Raw genomic sequence first — 16,555 nt, 5'->3', positions numbered from 1 at the left:
GTTGAGCACAGAATGTATAATGATTTGCAAGGTAAACCATAAATTAGGTGCTTTAACTGTGGGCATCCTGGTCACTTGAGTAGGGATTGTCAACAATCAAGCAAGGAAGTAAAATGTTCCTATTGTGGTCGTTTTGGCCATAAAGGATTTCAGTGTAAGAACAGTAGTTTGGCAGGTAAGCCAAAGGAAGTGGCATTGATTGCAATGAGGGAACCATGTTCAAGTGCTCCAGGTGATGTCAAAGTAGTGAAGATTTTGAACCATTTATTACTTGAGGAATGATAAAATTAAAGGATGGTTCAGAGAAGAAAATAGCCATTTTTAAGAGATACAGGTGCAAATGTGAGTCTAGTGCTTCAAGATGTATTAGAATGGACAGAGAGCTCTTTCATGGTTGAACAAATAGAGGTGAGAGGCATTAACTCTATTGGTGTTGTGCCGGTGCATTATGTATGGTTAGAGAGCAGATTTGTCAGTGGAAGAGTTAAAGTAGGTGTGAGTGATAAGTTAGTAGTCAGTGGTGTACAGATGTTTGTAGGAAATGATCTAGCTGGTAGAAGAGTTGTTGCTAATCCAACATTTGTTAAGAGTACTGGTAAATGATAATTTTTGCCCTGAGATAAGTGAGGAAGAGAAAATTGAGGAAAATCCTATATATCCAGCATGTGTTGCAACAAGAGATAAGGCTAGAAACATGAAAGTGGCTTATGGTGAGGGAGAGGATAATGGTGATCTGGAGGAGAGCTTAGGTGTGTTATTCGATCAGAAAGATGTGGATATGAAGGAAGTGGAGGATGTAAAGGTGGTAGAAAACAAGGGTCATTATGAGGTAGAGGTGTTGCCTGACTTTGTCGTGAGCAAGAAGGAGTTGATTCAGGAACAGAAACGGGACAGTAACTTACAATCTTTGTGGAGCAGAGCTGAGGTAGATAAAATATCTGCTGATTATTTTGGATATTATGTAAAGGATTGAATATTAATGAGATGTTGGAGACATATTGACAGTCCAACTGACAATATGTGCATGGTGAAAAAGCAAATTATTGTACCTAAGAAGTATTGGATGAGGCTGATGGAGCTTGCTCATAGGAATGTTTGGTTGGGTCACTTGGGAGTGGCAAAAACATTCGAGAAAATTATTTGTCACTTCTTTTGGCCAGGAATAAATAAAGATATAACAAACTATTGTAAAACGTGTCACACTTGTCAAATTACAGGGAAACCTAATTGAACAATTCCCCGAGCTCTGTTGCGCCCTGTGCCAGTAATGGCTGAGCCATTCAGCAGGGTAGTAATTGATTGTGTGGGGCCATTGCTTCGTACAGGAAGAGGTAACCAGTATATACTGACAATCATGTGCACAGCTACAAGATTTCCTGAGGCCATTCTTTTGAGAAGCATAAAAAGTAGAGTAATTGTAAGGGAGCTGGTAAAATTTTTTTTTCATGGGTTGGATTGCCATCTGTCATCCAGTCAGACCAGGAGAGTAATTTTACATCAAGGTTATTAAAGACTGTGTTGAAAGCATTAAGCATCAAACAACAGTTATCTAGTGCTTATCATTCTCAATTGCAAGGGTGCATAGAAAGTTTTCACCAGACTCAAGAACACACTAAAGATGTACTGTGAAGAGATGGATAGAGAGTAGGATGAGGCATTGCCATTAGCATTATTTCCTTTAAGAGATGCTGTAAATGAATGGACGGGATTTTGTCCTTTCGATCTGGTATGAGGTGCGTGGTCCATTAATGATGTTAAGGTAAAAGTGGTTGGGAAATAATGAAGTATTCAGTGTACCCTGATATGTGAAAACTTTCAAGGAGAGACTAATGAAAGCTAACCAAATTGCTAGCAAGAACTTAAATGAGGCTCAAAATGGAATGAAGGGGTGGTACGACAGGAAGGCTAAAAAAAGAGTATTTCAACCAGGTGATAGGGTATTAGTACTGTTTCCTGTGCAGGATAATCCTGTGAAGGCTAGATATAGTGAACCCTAGGTAGTGGAAAAGAAAATAAGCAATGTAAATTACTTGGTAAGAACTCCAGATAGGCATAAAAGTAATCATTTGTGTCACATAAATATGATAAAGCCATATTATTGTTGGGGAGAAGAGAAACAAGTGGAGGATAATGAAAGACTTAGTTTAAGTGCAGTACATGTAGTGATGTAAATTATGATGATGAACTTCTGATGAGTAAATGTGAAGGAGAACTCGCAAGCCTTAGGTAACCTAACTGAGAAGTTTAAACACCTGACTCAGGATCAAATGTATGAAGTAGTGAAGATCATTAACAAGTTTAAATCTTTATTCAGTGATGTACCTAGAAGAACTGATGTGATTGTTCATGATATAGAGGTAAATGATGCAAAGCCATATAGAATAAACCCAGTTAAGAGACAGATCACGAGGAAAGAGGTACAATATATGCTTGATAATGACTTGATAGAGCCTAGCATCAGCCCTTGGAGCTCATCCTGTGTTTTGGTGCTGAAATCTGGAGGTGATAGTTACAGGTTTTGCACTGATTTTAGAAAAGTCAGTGCTGCAATAAAACATGATTCATATCCTATTCCAGGGATACTCAACTTCTTTTAGTGAAGGTCCAAGAACACAGTTTTCTATATGTCAAAGATCCGAATGATGATTTATAAAATAGGGATATAAATCTGATACACATAAGAATGCAAAACATTTTATTTCAAATTACAAGTACACAACTTTAAACTTCAAAGTTATTCATAATTCCAACTTCAGAAAAAAAATCAATTCTACAATAATAATAATAGTACTATTACTATGTTTGCAAAGAAATCCTTTCTAATTGCCAGAGAAATCCAAAGAAAATATCTCTTAAACTCATTATAATGCCAGTACTGCACTAACTGAAAACATAAAGTTTGTAAACATTACTCAGGTACATTTGTCACAGAATGATTGAATTTTGCAAATGCTCATTAATGTGAAAAGTTACCTGTCTTGTTCTTTGCAATGTCCTTGAACTTTGAAACAAAGGATGTGACAGCCAATCTCAGACATTGGTGAAGGTGTTCATTGGTCATTCTAGAGCAGTATTTGGTTTTCACTAAATTCATTGTAGAAAAAGCAGATTCACAACTGTAAGTAGATCCAAACATTGTCAGAACATGCACTGTAACTTTATGCATACTAGGAAAAGAATCGTGTGATACCTTCTGTGTCCAGAATGTGACAGGATCATACTGAGCACTCTCCTCTTTTAGAATCATATTTTCATGCAGATCAATTAGTTCCATTTGAACTGATACAGCATTTACCCATTTGAATGCCTGTTTTGCTTCGTGTGAAAACAAGGTTACATTTGAAACCATGAAGGGGTTCTGAATAAAAAGCAACAGCAGACTTCCAAGTGAAAAATCACCAAAACGACCTTTGAAGTTGCCAATCAGTTTATCAATAAATTAAGTATAATTATGACCTTTCTTTCCCTTGGTATGCTCCAAAAGTCTGGGAAAGTGATGAAGTTCTCCCTGCAAGTCATTTTTGAAAAGTTCCAGCTTCTTCTGGAAAGCTTGAACAGATGAAATAAGATCACACACTGTGTTGTTTTTTCCTTGTTGTTTGACATTGAGAGCATTGAGATGAAAAGTGATGTCTGTTAAGAATGCTGTCTTTTCCATCTCCTTTTTGTCTTCCAAAAGTCTAAAAACTTATTTGCTTTGGCGGCACTTTGTTGGCTTTTAAGGAATTCTTGTACTTCTTTTCTGATACTCAAAAATCTTTCCAAAACCTTGCCCTTGCTAAGCCACCATACATTGTTGTGCAGGAGTAGATCATCATAGCTGGCACTAACCTCACTTAAAAAGTTACGCAGTAGCTGATGCTGTAGTGATGATGATGCTCTCAAGAAGTTGGCTAACTTCATAATCTTTTCCATGATCACAGCATAGTCCCCTCCAAAACTAGCACAGAGGATGGACTGGTGAATTATGCAGTGGTATGATATTAAGTCAGGATGATCCTCTTTTGGCTGTCCAACTAGTCCCCTTTCTCTTCCAATCATTGATGGAGCACCATCTGTAGTGATTGAAACTATGAACTTCAGATCAAGCCCCCGTTCTGCATATCAAGCAGACTGGTTTTGAACTTTTTGCAGGGAGAATGAAGGCATAGTTATCTGTCCTTTCGTCTTTAACCCTTTCCTTCCGGCGCTTAAATTATTTTCCCGTTTTGTATGACAGCTAAAAATGGTAAACCTAGAAATTGTCAGAAAATTGTTTGAATACTAATAATTATTTTCTCTTTGTTATTTTGAATACAATGATGTACTTTGTAGCTCGATGTGACCTCTGAAAGTTCAGTTTATGCCTTATCAAGGATTCCTCCTCCTCCAGCTGTGTGATCCGTCATCCAGAAACAGCCTGGAGAGCGATGACACCGCGCGCACACACACACACACACACACACACACACACACACACACACACACACACACACACACACACACACACACACACACACACACACACTCTCTCTCTCTCTCTCTCTCTCTCTCTCTCTCTCTCTCTCTCTCTCTCTCTCTCTCTCTCTCTCTCTCTCTCTCTCTCTCTCTCTCTCTCTCTCTCTCTCTCTCTCTCTCTCTCTTATCTTGGAGGGGAAATTGTACTCTTCCAATGAGAGAGAGAGAGAGAGAGAGAGAGAGAGAGAGAGAGAGAGAGAGAGAGAGAGAGAGAGAGAGAGAGAGAGAGAGATTTCATCCCTTTTTATATCAAGTTTCAGGCAAATAACATTCTCTCTCTCTCTCTCTCTCTCTCTCTCTCTCTCTCTCTCTCTCTCTCTCTCTCTCTCTCTCTCTCTCTCTCTCTCTCTCTCTCTCTCTCTCTCTCTCTCTCTCTCTCTCTGACAAGTTACCTTCTACCATTTTATTATAAAATTGAAGATAATGAAAAAATTAACATGAAAGAATGATAGGTATCATCTCTCTGTTCTGATAAAACAGGTGGATCCTGTAAATAATTTTCTGAGTCCTCACTAATGTCTTCGCTTTCTTGAGTTTCTTCTGAATATTCACTGTCACTGTCTTTCAAACTCAGAAGCACTGCTAAATACATATGTTCTGTCCTGCTCTATGGTGAGTTATGATCTGAGATCCTTCGCTCTTATCAGGATGTCTCTTCGCACTTATCATAGTGTTTTCCACCTGGCGAGTGCTTTCCACCCAGCAGGTCGCTGGGGTTGCCAAGTGTCGCCCGGAGAAAGGGAAAATAGCTTAGTTACTGCTAAATTTCCAGAGCTAGTGACAAGACTACATATGGAAATATGCCAGACACTTCCCACTCACACCATCTGACTCGAGAAAACTGCGCTCGGAGCTCAAAATTGAGGCGCGAAAATTCTTGATTACGGGGTATGATCGCCGTCGATACGGACGCATTTTTGCAATCGTATATATACGATTGCCGGAAGGAAACGGTTTAAAGGAACAATTTTCACTGTCAACTTTTTTTTTCTTGGAGCAAGCCATTTTCTTCTCACAAACACACGTAACTACCATTTGCTCGGGCTGCTCGAGCAAATGCTCGAGTAAATGCTTGGTAAAGAGAAGCAAAATGCTTCTCTTTACCAAGCAAATCCTCCTGAAAATGGAAAAAAATAGGAGATGTTAACAACTGTGTTTCCGCATCTTTTCTCATGCCACAATCATCACCACTGTAGCATGCAAATCCCCATGATGATATTATACCAGTTTAGCAGTTAATTTTATCAAATTACTTTGAATACTGATGAGCTTACATACATAACACTGTTCTGCAAATGTACGTTCAATACTATGTTCAAATTCACCGTAGTTTGAATGAAGTGCACACTGCACAGGTTGCTGCTTACAGCCAGCGTCATCTGTCGTAAACAAACAGGCATTGGACCTGTAGTACGATTTTCTATTATCTGTTGAGTCATAGAAAACGGGGTGAATATCGATGTTTCAGGTGTAACTGAAATTTTAGAAATTCTCGTGAACTACTTCATTAAGTTGCAATGCTTAATAGTTCCAAAGCAAGTGTCCTATTTTCATCGTGGATGTGTTTCCCAAAACCAAGAGAGAGAGAGAGAGAGAGAGAGAGAGAGAGAGAGAGAGAGAGAGAGAGAGAGAGAGAGAGTGTGTGTGTGTGTGTGTGTGTGTGTGTGTGTGTGTGTGTGTGTGTGTGAGTGCGTGCGTGCGTGCGTGCGTGTGTGTGTACCGGGGTCCGCACAACAGCTATTGGCAGTCCGGATTTGGACCGCGGTCCGCCAGTTGAGTACCACTGTCATATTCTACGAATCGATGATTGTATAGATCAGTTAAGAAATGCTAGGTTTATGACAAAAATAGATTTGCTGAAAGGTTTCTGGCAGGTAGGATTGACTGAACAAGCTAAAGAAATTACAGCATTTGTTACAATGGACGGATTTTTCAGTACAAGGTCCTTCCGTTCGGGATGAAGAACAGTTCTAGTTGCTTTCAGAGACTTGTCAGTACTGTATTAAAGCATATAGAGGGATATGCTGTTTATATTGATGACATAATTTTGTATTCTGAGGATTGGGAGGAACATCTAGTTTTATTGAGGAAAGTGTTCCTGAAGCTTGACAATGCAAATCTCACTGTAAACTTAATGAAAACTGACTTTGTTAAAGCATATGTAGATTACCTTGGATATAAAGTGGACCAAGGAAAGGTGCAACCATTGGATGACAAGGTTAATGACATTAAGAATTTTCCTTGCCCTAAAAACAAAAGGGAATTTTTAAGATTTCTTGGAATGTGTGGATATTATAGGAGATTTGTGAGTAATCTTTCTGTTGTGGCATTACCACCAACTAGACTGTTGGCTAAGAACAAAAATTTTGTTTGGAGTGAATATTGTGAGGAGGCCTTATTAAAGATCAAAGGTTTGCTCTCAAATGCTCCCATATTGGTCACTCCTGATAGTAATAAGGCATTCAAATTGTATGTAGATGTTTGTGGAGAAGGAGTTGGAGGTGTGCTGATGCAGGAGTTGGAAGGAATAGATCATGCTATTGGATACTATTCAAAAAAATTGTTACAGAACCAGAGAAACTACAGCACTATAGAGAAAGAAGTGTTAGCATTGATTTTGTCTAAGCCATTTTGATGTTTATGTAAGAGGAGCAGTGCATCCTGTGAAAGTATTTACTGATCATAACCCTTTAGTTTTCTTAAATAGGATGAGAAACTCCAACCATAGACTAATGAGATGGTGTCTTTTGCTGCAGGAATGTGATATTATTGTTACACGTGTGAAAGGAAAGGAGAACGTAATTGCTGATGCCTTATCTTGTGCTCTGTAAAGCTGTGAGTCCAGGAGGAAGACTCACAGCTTTGTTTGGGAGAGGAGGTGTTATCACTAGTTCACCACTCTTCCCAAATTGTTGTTGGTTATTTAGATTTAAGGACTGATGGAGGGTCCTCCTTATCATTTGAGATGGCACTATAAGGTAATTTAAGTGTCTGGAATTAAAAATTGTAATGTGCCATTTGGTGTTGTATTTTGTTATGTTCTTTTACCTATGCTTCTGTGTACACATTTTTGTCTATTCAATGTGTTCATTGTAGTGTATTTACTTTCTTCTGTGTGTCATTTGATAAAGGATTTTGTGGATGATTATTTAAACTACTGTTGTAATTACTGACGGGGAATTAGGAGTGACTATGCCCACGTCAGTTAATGTGGAAAGGGGTCAGGTGCTGGGAATTCATTCCCTTGTCCGAGGGTGAAGCAGGCAGACAGCAACAGGTAGAGCTGAGGGGTGAAGCAGTGGTTGTGCCTATACCTATACCTATACCTGGAGTGGGATAGCAGTGGCTGTCCCTACGTTTGTGTGGACTGACAGAGTGGTGTTGTCACGGATCATGTGTGGCGGTACTGATTGCTGGAGTGGTGGCAGTGTTTGCTGCATGTGTGTTGGTGGTGGTGTGTTAAATGGTATGTGTTGACGTGATTGGTTGTCAAATGTTTTCTTGTGTTGGTGTAATGCATTAGTCTGTAAAATACATTCAGTCTTAATGATATTGCATTTAGTTATCCAGAAAAGAAGAGTGAAATTGTGTGTCTGTGTATGTGTGCCTGTGTGGCTGTGTTGTGCGTTGGATGAAATTAGTCCCCCCAGTTAGCTGTGTGGTAGTGTGTGGACAGCTATTTGCTTTCCTTGGTGTTACAGTGAGTGGGCAGACATCGAGGAAGACTAGAGATGACATGGATAAATGTTGGTAAATGAGGCAGAACATCCAGCCAGTGGCCAGAATAGTAACTGTTTTATTATTGATTTCACTAAATGCTTGCAACATGCATTCCACAGTTTTATATCAGGTACATGTTTTTCATCATCACAAATATTTTATTACACTGGTATGTTGGCATGTTTCGAGCTCCCTTCTAGTGGAGCTCATCCTGGTAAGAAATCTTAGTAAGAGGTGGTGGCAGTGAGGGAGTGAGTGTGGGTGGGAGGGAGGGAGGGAGGGTGTTGGTGGTGGTGGTGGTGGTGAGTGCACACTTCTCTAATTAGGGTTGCACTGTCTGCCATAATTAAGTGAGAAGAAAAGGAAAAGAGGGAGGAAGGGATAGGCGGCAGATAGGTGAGCAGCAGCTCACACAGACGGTGAGTTAGTCTTGGGAGTTTTAGTTTGTTATTCCAATTTAATTAAAAAAAAAAAAAAATCGGTGCTCACACGAATGGTGAGTTCTTGCCAGTTTTGTTTCATTATTCTGATTAAGTATTTGTTAAAATTTCAGTGTGTTATTGTAGTTGTATGTTATAACAACCATGTGTTGTTGCATATACATACATACATACATATATATATATATATATATATATATATATATATATATATATATATATATATATATATATAGAGAGAGAGAGAGAGAGAGAGAGAGAGAGAGAGAGAGAGAGAGAGAGAGAGAGAGAGAGAGAGGGGTGGCATGTAACAAGGGTCCAATGCACAACCCCCATGAAAACCATTTTATTGCATGTAACACTAGTTTAACCTGTCCTCTATGCACTGGGATTGAATGTAAGTCCTTTGTTACAGTGGAAGTACTGTTGATAGTCCCAACAAAAAAATTTTTAACCCTCCAGACAGGCACAGCTAGGCAGGGGTTGAGAGAGAAGGGTACAATATCCCATAACATGGGTGAATAAGACATTGGTGGGAATAAATGAGCCAGTTTTAGGGGATGAGAGAGAAGGGTCCAGTATCCTGTAGCATGGGTTGGTAAGACATTGGTGGGAGTGTGATGTCATGTTCTGTGAGGGTGTAATTTTACTTAATTAGTAATTTTACTAAAATTACTAAAGCATTGTAAAAATCAGAAATAATGCATTTCAAGCTTCATTTTGATACATAAATGAAGGCAGTATCTTAAAACTTAGAGCTACAGTAATTTGCATATTGCTGAACTTTAATCTCATTTTCTGGTGTTCTTTTTATGCGGCACATTGGACCCTTTCCACATGCCACCACTCATATATATTGTTATGAGTAATGCCATAGTAGCAGGATGAGAAGATAGTGAGAAAGAGGAAGAGAGGGAGAAAGTGAGAGAGAGAGTATGATAGTTTATGCCTGCTCCTACTGTTTTGTGTAAGAATTAAATATTAATCATGTACCATCATTCCCCTCAAGTTTCTGCTCATTTCTTTTTGGTCCCCAGACTTGTGATTAATACATAATATAATAGAAGAGTTGCCACTCCCCTGAAATTGTGACATTCAATCCAACCCCTTTGACAATCTTACAGTAATTTTTGTAAAGTGATGAACCATATGTGGCTGCACAGTGAACCGTGTTGGGTGTGCGGCTGACTTTCTCCCCCCTCCTTGTCTCTCTCCCCATTCCACTCCCTCCTCCTTTGTTATATGACTTCTCCCGCCTTGCTGTAGAGTGGGCCACAGATATTAGCTTGCTAGAATGACAGAGAGCTGACACAAGGGTTGGGAGATATATAGAGGACTATTACTAGTAATTACTGCTGGTACTGTGACGTAGGATAAGCATGAGTCAAGAACTTGACTGAGTGCTGTGTCAGTTAAATTGTGGTGAATTATATAGTCTTACCATCTGTCATGGTATTTTGGGTGATTTGTGTCTTGTTTGGAATCTTGAGACTTGCCCCTTGACCATTTCAGGGCATGTCAGTTACTGTGTACTTGTGTCATTAGTGTTTTTGTGCCGTTAAATGTGACTGGTATTTAGAGCATACTGCTGGGAATTCCAAAGCAAGAGGATTTCATATTGTCCTACACTTGTGTAGTTGTGTGTAGTCTTCCAGGGGACTGCATATAGACTACTCGTGGGCGGGAGGATATAATTTTCTGTGGGTGTGGGTGGCTCGTCTCTGGTGGAAGGTAGCTTGCGGAATATTATACTTGTGTGTCCTTTGTTGCAGTTGTGCCCCTGTAACATGTGGTTTGTGATTCTTTCTCAGCAAGTTTGGGTTTATTTGGCTGTTGTAATCCTCCCATCCTGTTTGGTAGGTTAAATTGGGTGGTGACCTTAGAGGTTTGATAGCTGTGGGCAACCAGTAGGTGCCTGGATTCATCATGTTTATGCTAGGCTAAAAGAAGCTTGTCAAGGGAACGCTGACCTAAGTGTAGTGGCAGCTATGAAGGGGGCTGAATCTGGTCTTAACAATTTATATATATATATATATATATATATATATATATATATATATATATATATATATATATATATATATATATATATATATATATATATATATATATATATATGCACTAACTAAATAATGCACTAATTGGTTACTTAAGAGTTCACTTAAAATTATGCAACTGCACACTCTGTTCATTTAAGAGCTCACTCAACTATATACTGTATAGCATAAAATTCTTTGCAATGATGTTTTCCATGCCCTCGCTGGCCTAAACCCTTGGAAGGCTTATGGACTGATGGGATCCCTCCTATTGTTCTCCGAAACTGTGCCTCCATGCTTGCACCTTGCCTAATCAAACTCTTTCAGCTCCGTCTGTCAACATCTACCTTTCCTTCTTGCTGGAAGTTTGCCTACATTCAGTCTGTTCCTAAAAAGGGTGATCGTTCTAATCCCTCAAACTACTGTCTTATTGCTTTAATTTCCTGCCTATCTAAAGTTTTTGAATCTATCCTCAACAGGAAGATTCTTAAACATCTACCACTTCACAACCTTCTATCTGATCAGCAGTATGGGTTCTGTCAAGGCCGCTCCACTGGTGATCTTCTTGCTTTCCTTACTGAGTCTTGGTCATCCTCTTTTAGAGATTTTGGTGAAACTTTTGCTGTTGCCTTGGACATATCAAAAAGCTTTTGATAGAGTCTGGCACAAAACTTTGATTTCCAAACTATGCTCATATGGCTTCTATCCTTCTCTCTGTAACTTCATCTCAAGTTTCCTTTCTGACCGTTCTATTGCTGCTGTGGTAGACGGTCACTGTTCTTCTCCTAAATCTACTAACAATGGTGTTCCTCAGGGTTCTGTCCTGTCGCCCACTCGCTTCTTCTTATTCATTAATGATCTTCTAAACCAAACTTCTTGTCCTATCCACCCCTATGCTGATGATACCACCCTACACTTTTCCATGTCTTTTCATAGACATTGAACCCTTCAGGAAGTAAACATTTCACACAGGGAAGCCACAGAATGCTTGACTTCTGATCTTTCTAAAATTTCTGATTGGGGCAAAGCAAACTTGGTATTGTTCAGTGCCTCAAAAACTCAATTTCTCTATCTATCAGCTCAACACAACCTTCCAGACAACTATCCCCTTTTCTTCAATGACACTCAACTGTCCCCCTTTTCTACACTGAACATCCTCGGTCTGTCCTTTACTTATAATCTGAACTGGAAACTTCACATCTTGTCTCTAGCTAAAACAGCTTCTATGAAGTTAGGCTTTCTGAGATGTCTTTGCCAGTTTTTCTCATCCCCCCCAGCTGCTAACTCTGTACAAGGGTCTTATCCGTCCATGTATGGAGTGTGCTTCACGTGTCTGGTGGGTTTCCACTCATACTGCTCTTCTAGACAGGGTGGAATCAAAAGCTTTTCGTCTCATCAACTCCTCTCCTCTAACTGACTGTCTTCAGCCTCTCTCTCATCACCACAATGTTGCATCTGTAGCTGTCTTCTACAACTATTTTCGTGCTAACTGCTCTTCTGATCTTGCTAACTGCATGCCTCCCCTCCTCCTGCAGCCTCGCTGCACAAAACTTTCTTCTTTCTCTCACCCATCTTCTGTCCACCCCTCTAATGCAAGAGTTAACCAGTATTCTCAATCATTTGACCCTTTCTCTGGTAAAGTCTGGAACTCCTTGTCTGCTTCTGTATTTCCACCTTCCTATGACTTGAATTCCTTCAAAAGGGAGGTTTCAAGACACTTATCCTTCAATTTTTGACTACCACTTTGGACCCTTTTATGAGACTGGTATCTCAGTGGGCATTTTGTTTTTATTGGATTTTTGTTGCCCTTGGCCAGTGTCCCTCCTACATAAAAAAAAAATACTGGTCACATAAGAGCCAACATAATATTATGCTCTGTATTGCTAGTGTACTTTTGCTTGTCACTCAGAGTCTGAGTCAAAGATGTTGGCTAGTGGCTCTGGTGTGATTGCTGATGGATTGAAGCAGGTTGAGGAGGGTATTTGAGTTATCCAATATTTGGCTTATTCAGGTTTGGTTCAGGGAAGCTTTATGATATATATATATATATATATATATATATATATATATATATATATATATATATATATATATATATATATATATATATATATATATATATATATATATATATATATATATATATATATATATATATATATATATATATACGAGGTGTGTCATTAAAGTTCCAGGACTGGTGTCCTAAAAGATGAATTTCAAACCCAAGCCACAAACCACCATATTTCCCCTTCAAAGTAATCCTTCTGGAGTATACAACTGCGCTCCCAACCCTCTACAGTCACTAATCTTTTTCTTACGTGCTTTTAAAATCATGTCCTCTGTTGCAGGTCGTTTAACAATGAGCGCTGAACAGCGAACAAACTTGAAGTTTTTGGTGCAGTTGGGGAAAACGCCGTCAGAAGCACTGGGTATGCTGCAAAAAGTGTACGGGGATGAGACAATGTCACGCTCACGTGTTTTTGAGTGGTGCAAGAGGTTCAAAGAGGGCCGGGAGGACGTGGAAGATGACCCCAGGAGTGGAAGACCCTCAACGAGCAGGAATGAGGCCAATGTTGAGCGTGTCAAGCAGATGGTGCGTGACGATCGTCGGTTGACTGTTCGAAAGATCGCAGATGAGCTTGGCATGAACCACAACAGCGTGTGGAAGATTATCACTGAAGATCTGGGCATGCGGAAAGTCTGTGCGAAGATGGTGCCGAGACTCCTGAACGATGACCAGAAGGGACGACGCATGCAGGTGTGTCAGGACATCCTCGAGCGTCTGGAAACTGAACCAGACTTGCTCAGAAGAGTCATCACCGGCGATGAGTCCTGGGTATTTGAGTACGACCCGGAGACCAAACGCCAGAGCCTTCAATGGAAGAGTCCGGCGTCGCCACGGCCGAAGAAAGCAAGGCAGTCCAGGTCCAGCTTCAAGGTCATGTTGATCGCTTTCTTCGATGTGAGGGGCATCGTCCACTGCGAGTTCTTGCCACAGGGCCAGACAGTCAACCAACATGTGTACAAAGAAGTACTGCGGCGTCTGCTTCGTGCAGTGCGCGAGAAGAGGCGGGAGTTGTGGCAGGGCAACTCGTGGCTGCTTCACCACGACAATGCGCCTGCTCACAATGCCCTGAGCATCAGAGAGTTCTTGGCCAAGAAGAACATCGCCGTGCTGGAGCAACCGCCCTACTCACCTGACCTCGCTCCGTGCGACTTCTTCCTCTTCCCCAAGCTCAAGGAGGTCATGAAGGGGACCCGTTTTGATGATGCGGACGACATCAAAAAGGCCGTGACGACGGAGCTGAGGAGCATCCCGCAAGAATCCTTCCAGCAGTGCATGCAAGCCTGGCAGAGAAGGATGGACAAGTGCATGCGGTGCCAGGGGGATTACTTCGAAGGAGATAACCTATAGTTTGTAGCCTGGATGTGAAATAAAACTTGTGTGGCACCAGTCCTGGAACTTTAATGACACACCTCATATATATATATATATATATATATATATATATATATATATATATATATATATATATATATATATATATATATATATATATATAGCGAGAGTTCTCGACCGGTATGGCGTCCCCGCAGCTGCCTGCCCGTTAGCAGCTGTGCCGGGGATGCGTCCAGGTTGTGGAGGGGTGTGTTGAGATATTGCAGGAGCGCCCTGGTGGCGCCGTCTGTATTCAGGGAGCCTCCGTGGGTTGTGTTGCCCCGTAATAGCCTCTTCGCCGACTTTACACCCGCCTCTGCATGCCCGTTAGATTGGGTGTAGTGGGAGGAAGACACTCTCAGGCTTACACACCACTCATTGAAGAAATTTCTTGATTCCAGACTGGTGAGATTGGTGCCTCCATTGCATGAGAGCACCTCAGGAATTTCGAATCTGGTGAACCATCGCTGGAATGACGTGATGAGGCGAGCGCTAGTGGCCTCTCCGGGCAGGTGCTCCACCTCTAGCCAGCCCGTCAGCCTGTCCGCATACACAATGTACACACTGGCCGTCTAGGTGGAACAAATCCGCCACCACCTGCTGGAATGGGTATTGGGGCAGTGGGGTGGTCAGGAGTGGCTCGGCTGGTTGGGAGGGTGCGTGTGTCTCGCACACCTGGCACTGGCGTTGTTTCTGCTCTACCTCTGTGTTGATGCTGGGCCAGTACACAGACTGCCTGGTCCTGCGGAACATAGAGTCTCTGCCCTGGTGACCGACGTGAAGGTTATTGAGAATGGTGCTTCTGAGAGTGGTGGGGATGACCAAGCGGGGGAATCTCTCGTCACTGGTGTACAGCACGATGTCCCTTTGACATGAGAGGTGGCGCCACATCCTGAAGTATGGTTATAGTGACGGTGGCTCGGAGTCCATTCGCTCACCCCACCCATTGTTGGCAATGCATTCGTGGAGAAGCTGATAATCCTTGTCCTTGAGAGCCTCCTCCTCCACACAAGGCAGGTCCACAACATGCCCCATGTCGTCCAGAGTTGCGTCGGCTGCCGCGGCGACCATGGCAGCGCACACTATCTCGTCATCGGCCTCGTCTGACTCCTCCGGCGCACAGGCAAGGGCAGGGTAACGGGAAAGGGCGTCTGCTGCGCAGTTAGTCTTCCCCTTGATGTATTTGACCCGGAAGCTGTACATCAGAGTTCTTTCCTTTATGTTCAGGATGCGGGGGTTTTGGATGTCCTTCAGCTCCTTATCACCAAAGATCTTGGTGAGTGGCTTGTGGTCAGTGACGAAGGTTAGATTTTTGCATCCCAGGAGGAATAAACGGGCCTTCTTGAGACACCAGGTGAACACAAGTGCTGATAGCGTGCTGTAGTTTTTTTCTGCCGCTGTGAGGTGCCGGCTGCTGCAAAGGACCAACTTCCAACCATTTGGGCAGCACATCGGGGTCTCTAGGGACACACACAGGCAATACTGCTGCATGACTATGAACCCTATGCCCTGACAGCTGTAGTCTGTCAGGATGGCTGTGGGGCATGATGTGTCGTAGAACTTTAGCCCCTCTGCTGCTAGGTTCTTGATAGTTTTCTTGATTGACTTGATGATCGCACTGAGCGTGTTGTCCCAGAAAACTGGGACTGGCAGGCTTCTTCAGAAGCTCCCTAAAGGGCTCCATGATGGGCACTACTGCCAAGAAGGGTGCCACCTGATTCACCAGGCCAAACCACGACCGTATGTCCGTCAGTGATGGGCTGGGGGGCATTGTGAAGTCAGTGATGCTCTTGATAAGGTTGTGGCAGGCCTGGTAGTCTTCCCAGCCGAGGAGGTATCTGGTGAACGTGACCGTTCTCCTGCAGAAGGTGAACTTGTCCGGTCTCAGCATTACCCTGTTGTTTAAGCACTTCTGTAGAAAGTTGTAGGTGTGCCAGAAGGCTTCTGACACAGTGTCGTCATGCAGCAGCATGTCATCAACACATTTCAATTTCCTGTGGACGTCACTCATGATGTCATCCAGGTGTTTGGTGAAGGCGTCCAGGGCCGCGCAATGTCCCATAGGAGTCCTGCAGTAGCGGAATCTGCCCCACAGGGTGATGAATGTCGTCAGCTTACAGCTGTCGCTGTCCAGGGGTATCTGGTGATATCCGGAGTAAGCATCCGCGACCGTCTTGAATGTGCATTTTGGTACGCTGGAGATGAGGTCGAAGGGGGGCCTGGTGTGGTGGGTCTCTTGCAGACAAGCTTGGTTCAGCTTCTGAAAATCCACGGTTCTGTGCGGCGTGCCATTCTTTTTGGGGACAACCACCATGCGAGAGCACCATTCCGTTGGTTCTCCTGTGGGCACCTCCTCTATGGTGCCTTTGGCGATGTCATTGTTGAGCTGGTGCTTCACCTCGTCATAGAAGTGGAGCGGG

At 42.2% G+C, this 16,555-nt stretch overlaps 1 protein-coding gene across 8 annotated transcripts in view; it reads left to right on the top strand.

Annotated features, from left to right (window-relative positions):
• The window catches only part of LOC135111535 (kelch domain-containing protein 4-like), a 147,585-nt gene that overhangs the window by 57,654 nt on the left and 73,376 nt on the right, over positions 1–16,555 (top strand). For 7 of the 8 annotated variants that reach the window (XR_010273770.1, XR_010273768.1, XR_010273769.1 and 4 more), the window contains exon 4: positions 14,537–14,647. The exons of the other annotated variant lie outside the window; for it this stretch is intronic. Coding sequence is in view for 1 of the 7 variants with exons in the window: in XM_064024944.1 (XP_063881014.1) it covers positions 14,537–14,647 (111 nt within the window). In the remaining 6 variants the exon portion in view is untranslated. The remainder of the gene's footprint in view (positions 1–14,536; positions 14,648–16,555) is intronic. 8 annotated transcript variants of the gene reach the window in all.

This window comes from Scylla paramamosain, chromosome 22 (genome assembly GCF_035594125.1).
Source record: "Scylla paramamosain isolate STU-SP2022 chromosome 22, ASM3559412v1, whole genome shotgun sequence".
NCBI classification, from domain to species: domain Eukaryota; kingdom Metazoa; phylum Arthropoda; class Malacostraca; order Decapoda; family Portunidae; genus Scylla; species Scylla paramamosain.
The sequence above is the reverse complement of the archived record's forward strand: the minus strand, read 5'-3'. Positions and strand labels throughout refer to the sequence as shown.